This window comes from Mandrillus leucophaeus, unplaced genomic scaffold (genome assembly GCF_000951045.1).
Source record: "Mandrillus leucophaeus isolate KB7577 unplaced genomic scaffold, Mleu.le_1.0 Scaffold299, whole genome shotgun sequence".
Taxonomy (NCBI): Eukaryota; Metazoa; Chordata; class Mammalia; order Primates; family Cercopithecidae; genus Mandrillus; species Mandrillus leucophaeus.
The window spans coordinates 3,304,697-3,310,913 of NW_012103131.1; the positions used below are offsets into that span (position 1 = coordinate 3,304,697).

General features: G+C 48.2%; 1 protein-coding gene across 2 annotated transcripts in view; it reads right to left on the reverse strand.

Annotated features, from left to right (window-relative positions):
* Positions 1–1,623: 1,623 nt before the first annotated feature.
* The window catches only part of UROS (uroporphyrinogen III synthase), a 29,061-nt gene continuing 24,467 nt past the window's right edge, over positions 1,624–6,217 (reverse strand). The window contains exon 8 of one of the 2 annotated variants that reach the window (XM_011986432.1): positions 1,624–2,050. In XM_011986432.1, coding sequence (XP_011841822.1) covers positions 1,913–2,050 — 138 coding nt within the window. In that variant the 3' untranslated portion in view covers positions 1,624–1,912. The remainder of the gene's footprint in view (positions 2,051–6,217) is intronic. The other variant, XM_011986431.1, reaches the window with a different exon arrangement.

The following is a 6,217-nucleotide window of genomic DNA, read 5'->3' on the forward strand; positions in this document are numbered from 1 at the left end:
ACGCAATGGTCGAGGACACTGCACCTGCTGCTTTGCTCATCTCCCGCCGGTGCACGAGCTCCCTGCCTTCCTAATCCCAAACAGAACCATCTTTAACCACACCCTGGCCCACTCCATCTGAAACAAGGCTTCGCCAGAACTGCTGATAGCCTCACATCCTCTTCAAAAGGTGGCTTCGGGTTGTGTGGGGATGAAAGGACACACGTATGGTGTTTACTAGCATGCAGACATTTAGTGAACCTTTGTCCCTGATTCTGTCCCCCACCCCCTAAGGCTGTGAAAAGGATCCTATTTTCCCTGCCCTGCAACAGGGTGTCGTTCCTCCTCCAACATGTGCTTCCGAAGCCCACACATCCCTCCCGCTCTTGTCTGCCTACAGCTTGGACTTCTCTTTCCTCACTTCCGGGCTTGTCTTGCTTCTCCAGCCTCTTCACCACGCATGAGGGCGTTCCTGATCGCACTCCAGCTATGGGGGACCCCATTCCTGTAATCCAGCGGTTTCCAAACACGGGTGCACACTGGAGGCAGCTGGAGAGTGTCTCATACCTCCTGCTGCTTGGGCTTTATTCTAGAAACCAATTCAGGGGAATCTCTGGGGGGTGGGGCCTGAGCAATTTCATTTTAGAAGCACATCACGTGGTTCTAATGTACAGTCAGGTTCTTAGTGCATGGGCTAATCTATTTCACTTTGGTACTAAGGTGAAAAACGTGTATGAAACAGTGCTTGCCCAATTATTTTCCTTAATCTTCTGAGACAAGTGGTCACTTCATGGAACCATCACCACAATCCAGTTTTAGAACAGTTCTCAAAGAATTTCTGTATAATCACATCAAGATTTGGAGAACAATTATCACTGAATTCTAACCTCTCTACTAGCGTGAATCTCATATGAGGCGGCTGATGAATTTCGTTAGTCTAGGTCTAAGTGCTTAGGCTCATCCATCCCTTTTAATTTTGTTCTGGTTCTGCCACTCACTAGCTATGTGAGCCTGAGAAATCATTTCCCCTCTTGAGTCTGTTTCCTCACCAGAAAAATGGAATGATAGGAATGTCCACTCCTCAGGGTTGTTATGACGAATGGAGATCAGAGACGTGGAGCCCAAATGCCTTTCAGTCGGATCTTTCAAGGAAACAGAGGCGTGTGGGCAGAGCCTTCCCACTACCAGTCCACATGCTACTAAGAGACAAGTCTGGGTTTCAGTCAACTCAGCCTAAATTCCAGGCTGAGTTGGGAATGAAGTTTGGGAACTTTGGGAATGAAGTGAGAAGGAAATTTGGGAACAGATTTCCAAAGCCTTTCTACAGGGCACTGCATTTGCACATGAACCTCTTCTCAGTACATACTGACCTCTCCAGCCCCTCAGATTCCTGGGAGAGCAGATGGTTTCATCGTCTAATGCTGCAGTTGCAACTTTGAGGGAAAGCAAGTCTCTCTATATTTGAACTACAGTTGTCCATAGCTCACAAGCAGGAACTTCACAGTCCTTTTTATAGAATGAATAAACCTAGTTCATACAGAGCAAATTTTCCGATTCACAGCAGGTTTATGGGTTATCACAGGTAGGCATACCTGTCTCCTCCCTGAACATAGCTTTGCACTTAAAATGGCACATAGTAACCACTCAGTAAGCAGGGCAGCCAGTGTGGTTTATTTTATTTCCTTCCTGCTGGGCACAGGAAGCTCTCACAGGGCTAGGGTTCAAGCTGGCTTCCACAGAGGGTGGTCACGTGCATGTGGGCCTGAGGCCAGCCCCAGGTCAGGTCCTGATCCCCGGTCCTCAGATGCTTCCACTCAGGCTTGAAGCAGGAGTCTGATGGCAGCAGCTCCTGAGAGCCCTTGCCAATGCCCAGCTCCATCCAGAGCCAGCCCAGCCCAGGGAGGCTGCATGGGGCAAGCGACAGGTGGCTGACTCAGCAGCAGCCATGGGGCTGGAGTGCCTTCCTGATGCCAGTGGCCAGGGCTTGTGGCGTGGGGCTCTCTGCAGTGCAGCTTACAGGCAGGCCCTGGGCGGCCAGTGCATGAGCCGTAGTGGGGCCGATGGCTGCAAACTATAAAGACAGAAGAGAAAACAGGGCTTCAGCACACTAGCAGGGACTGGGGCAGCAGGCGGCTGGATGTGGGCAGGGGCCGTCAGCCAGCCCTTCGGTTGGACGTTACTGCTCATGTGACACATTTATATAAATGACAACACTGCCCGATTTGAGCCCAGCTTCTGAGTGTGCAAAATACCTCTGCATCCACGCTCTCATCACCGTTTCTCTGCCACCCTGAGCGACAGCACACTGTTCCCAGGCTCAGGTGAGGGGCAGGGACATGAAGGCCCCAGGCTGGTGCTCACCATCGTGGCTGCATCGGTGCAGTCCTTCCTCAGAAGCTCTAGCTGCAGACAGTTCTGCTTCGAGTGGCGGAGACCCTATCTGATCAAGGGGAGGAGGGTGTGGCAGGGGCAGTGACTGAATCCCCAGGAAAGCAGACTATCAAGGTCAGGGCTCTGTGGCCACAGAGTTGGGATTTAAATCCCAGCTCCACAGGACAATGACCTTGGCCCATGGCCCGTCCTCTCTGGCCTCCATCTCCTCATCCATAAAAAGAAAAGATAACCGGACTCTTCACTGGGCTGCTGTGGGGATTAAATGAGGTGACAGGTGTGAACCACTTGGCCTGGCCCAGAGATAAGCTCGATGACCATCATGGGCTGCTGCCTATGTTGTCGTGATCCTTCCAAATCAGCCAATCCGGGGCACTGGCCTCATCCACAGGACACCTCTCTCTGAACAAGCACCACAGGCTCGATGGTTCTGTGCAGAGCCTCGCCTGGGATGGGGCACTGCTTCTGTCCCAGCTCTGCCCCGCTAGCTCTTATTAGTACAAGTCCCTTAGCCTCTCTGTTCCTCACCTATAAAAGGGGCACAGTCACCCTGGCCTCAGAGGGCTAGTGTGGTGGTTAAATGAGAGAAGGTCCTCATCCCCTACTCTCCTCTGCATTGAGACTGTGGACCCCGAAGCTGTTTGGGAGCAGGGGAGCATCCAACAGTGGCAGCCCCTGCCCAGCACTCCGCTTCATCCTCCCTCCCAGCAAGTGAGCAGCAGGCCAGGTGGTAGTGGAGTTAACAAGCCACCTGTACCTCTGCATAACTCGGATGCTGCAGGCCTGAGGCTCCTTCCTCCAGCTGAGTCAGAACGAGGGGAGGGAGGCCACTGTCCTGCACAGGCCCTACTCCCACCCTGCCTACAGTACTGCCCTGCTAAGCACCCATTGCTTAGGAAACTCCCTGAGGAAAAAAAAAAGTTGGACCCCTACCTCACACAACACACAAAAATCAATTCAAAACAGATCAAATACCTAAGTTCAGAGCTAAAACTATACAACTCCTAAAAGGAAACATAGGAATAAACCTTCAAAACACTGAATTAAAGCAACACTAAATTAATGGTTTCTTGGATACAACACCCAAAGCACAACTAACAAAAGAAAAAAACCAATAAATTGAACTTTATCAAAATTGAAAACCTTCTGTGCTTCAAAAAAATAAAAAAATAAAAAAATAAAAATAAAAAAAGTAAAAAGACAACTTACAGAATGGGAGAACATTTTTACAAATCATATGTCCGATAAAAAATTTGTATTCAGAGGCCAGGCGCAGTGGTTCACACCTGTAATACAAACACTTTGGCAGGCCAAGGCAGGCGGATCACCTGAGGTCAGGAGTTCAAGACCAGCCTGGCCAACATGGTGAAACCCCATCTCTACTAAAAATACAAAAATCAGCCAGGCGTGGTGGCATGCACCTCTAATCCCAGCTACTCAGGAGGCTGAGGCAGGAGAATAGCTTGAACCCCGGAGGCGGAGGTTGCAGTGAGCTGAGACTGTGTCACTGCACTCCAGCCTGGGCAACAGAGAGAGACACTGTCTCGCAAAAAAAAAAAAAAAAAAAAAAAAAAAAATTGTATTCAGAATAAGGAATTCTGGCAATTCAACAATAAAAAGACAAATAACCTGGGTTAAAAGTAGGCAAAGGATTTGAATAGATATTTCTTTAAAGAAGATATAAAAATGACCAACAAACACATAAAAAGATGCTCAACATCATTAGTCATTAGGGAAATCTAAATCAAATACATGCTGAGTAACCACTTTAGACCCACAAGGATGGCCATAATCAGAGACAGAAAAATAAGGACGTGGAGGATATGGAGAAATTGGAACCCTCATACATTGCTAGTGACAATGCTTTAAAATGGCACAACCACTTTGGAAAATAGCAGTAATTCGACCAAATGTTAAACAAAGTTACCTTAGATCTAGTAAATCTACTCCTGGATATACACCCAAGAGAAATGAAAACTTACGTCCACACAGAAAATTGTATTTGAATGTTCAGCATTATTTAATAGCCTGAAAGTGGAAAACAATCCAAACGTCCATCAACTAGTGAATGGGTAAATAAAACGGTCCTCAGCATGTACCATTATTTGGCAGTAAAAAGGGATGAAGTACTGGTACCTGCTACAACATGGATGAGCCTTGAAAACACTATGCTAGTGAAAAGAGTCAGTTACAAAAGAACACATAGTGTATGATTCTATTAATACGAGATGTCCGGAATAGGTGAATCCATGGAGATGAAAAGCAGTTGAGTGGTTGCCAAGAAGTGGGAGGAATGAGGGAATGAGGGGTGGCTGCAAATGGGTACCGGGTTTCTCTTTGGGGTGATGATATGTCCTGGAACTAGACAGTGGTGATGGATGCACAAATTTGTGACTATCATAAAAATCATGTTGAAGTTTACATATTGGGCTGGGCATGGTAGCTCACACCTGTAATCCCTATATTTTGGGAGGCCAAGGTGGGAAGATTGCTTGAGGCCAGGAGTTTGAGATCAGCCTGGGCAACATAGTGAGACCCCATCTCTAAAAAAAAAATTAAAAAAAAATTTTTAAGTTTACATATTAAAATCATAAAAAGTAAATTTTATGGTTTGTGAATTACATCTCAATAAAGCTATTTAAAAATTTGAAAAAAAGAAACTCCCTGGGACTGGGAAACAGCAAATGGCAAACATGACTGTAGTCCTAGAGCAGGGTTACCAACAGTTTGGTGAAACGGCAGCTTTTTCACAGGAGCCTTTCACTCCTCTGTGTCAGCGAAGGCTCACACGACGGTGCCCCACAGAGCGGTACAGTCTTCCCCAGGCTAGGCGAGGGGGCCCAGCATCAATGTTCTTTCTCCATCCCTGGCACAAACTGAACGTGAATGCACCAGCCTGGCTGTGGGGGCAGCAGCCACATTCACAGCCTGGCTCTGCCACTGTGGTTAGCGACCATTACGTGTGAAGATACCCACCTCACAGGCTGCAAGGGCATTTTCCTGTACACAGGAAATTCAGTTGCTGCCATTAGTGTGGTGGTGGTGATTATGAATCTGCTTACCTACTGCTTTGGAGTGACATCTCTGTGGCATTTATAGACAAGTGCACCGTCTTCCCAAGTCAATGGTAAGTAGCAAGTTCAGGTCAGAGATCGCCCCCTCACCCCCTTTGATCTTCTGTGGTGCACCTGCATGTTGTGCAGTGCTGTACAAACAGTGGGTCCTACAGGGACTCCTGGGGAGGGAGGCTACTAGCAAATCTGAGGCCGAGCTGAGACAGAAAAGCCTAACTACCAACTCACGGGCTAGGACTGTGTCCTCTGTGAACCTTGAAAGCACCTCACTATCCAGCGCCAAGTCCCAGTGACGAGGGACGACTCACACCCCACACACAGTGCCTTCGTGGCCCTCAAGCAGTCCAAAGTCACTGTGAGCAAGGCCAGCTCTGTCACTTTCTCCTCCTCAGCAATGGCAGATTTAATGGCAGTTAACTACTGGCAGGCAGGGTAATCAATCACTGTAGGAAGAGGCGAGGGGGCTACTGAGAGCTCTCAGAGTGTCTGGAGGGCTGTAGAAACGGGTGTGACAGATGCAGGATAGGCACACGCACTCAGCTCCCAGCTGCCATGGGTGTGGACAATGCAGGCAGCAGTCTATTCAGAAAGGCCTGAGTTCTTGGTTCACATGCTGAGTATCCATTTGTGCTTTTAAACATGCTTGCTTTGAAAGAAGATAGAGTATAAATCTTGTGTTCTTCCTCTAGGCAAACACTAAGAAGCCTGGGGAAAACTGTGTTAGGCTTATACCACCAGGCATCTCACAGCATTGTGTGACTCGGGGGTGGGTG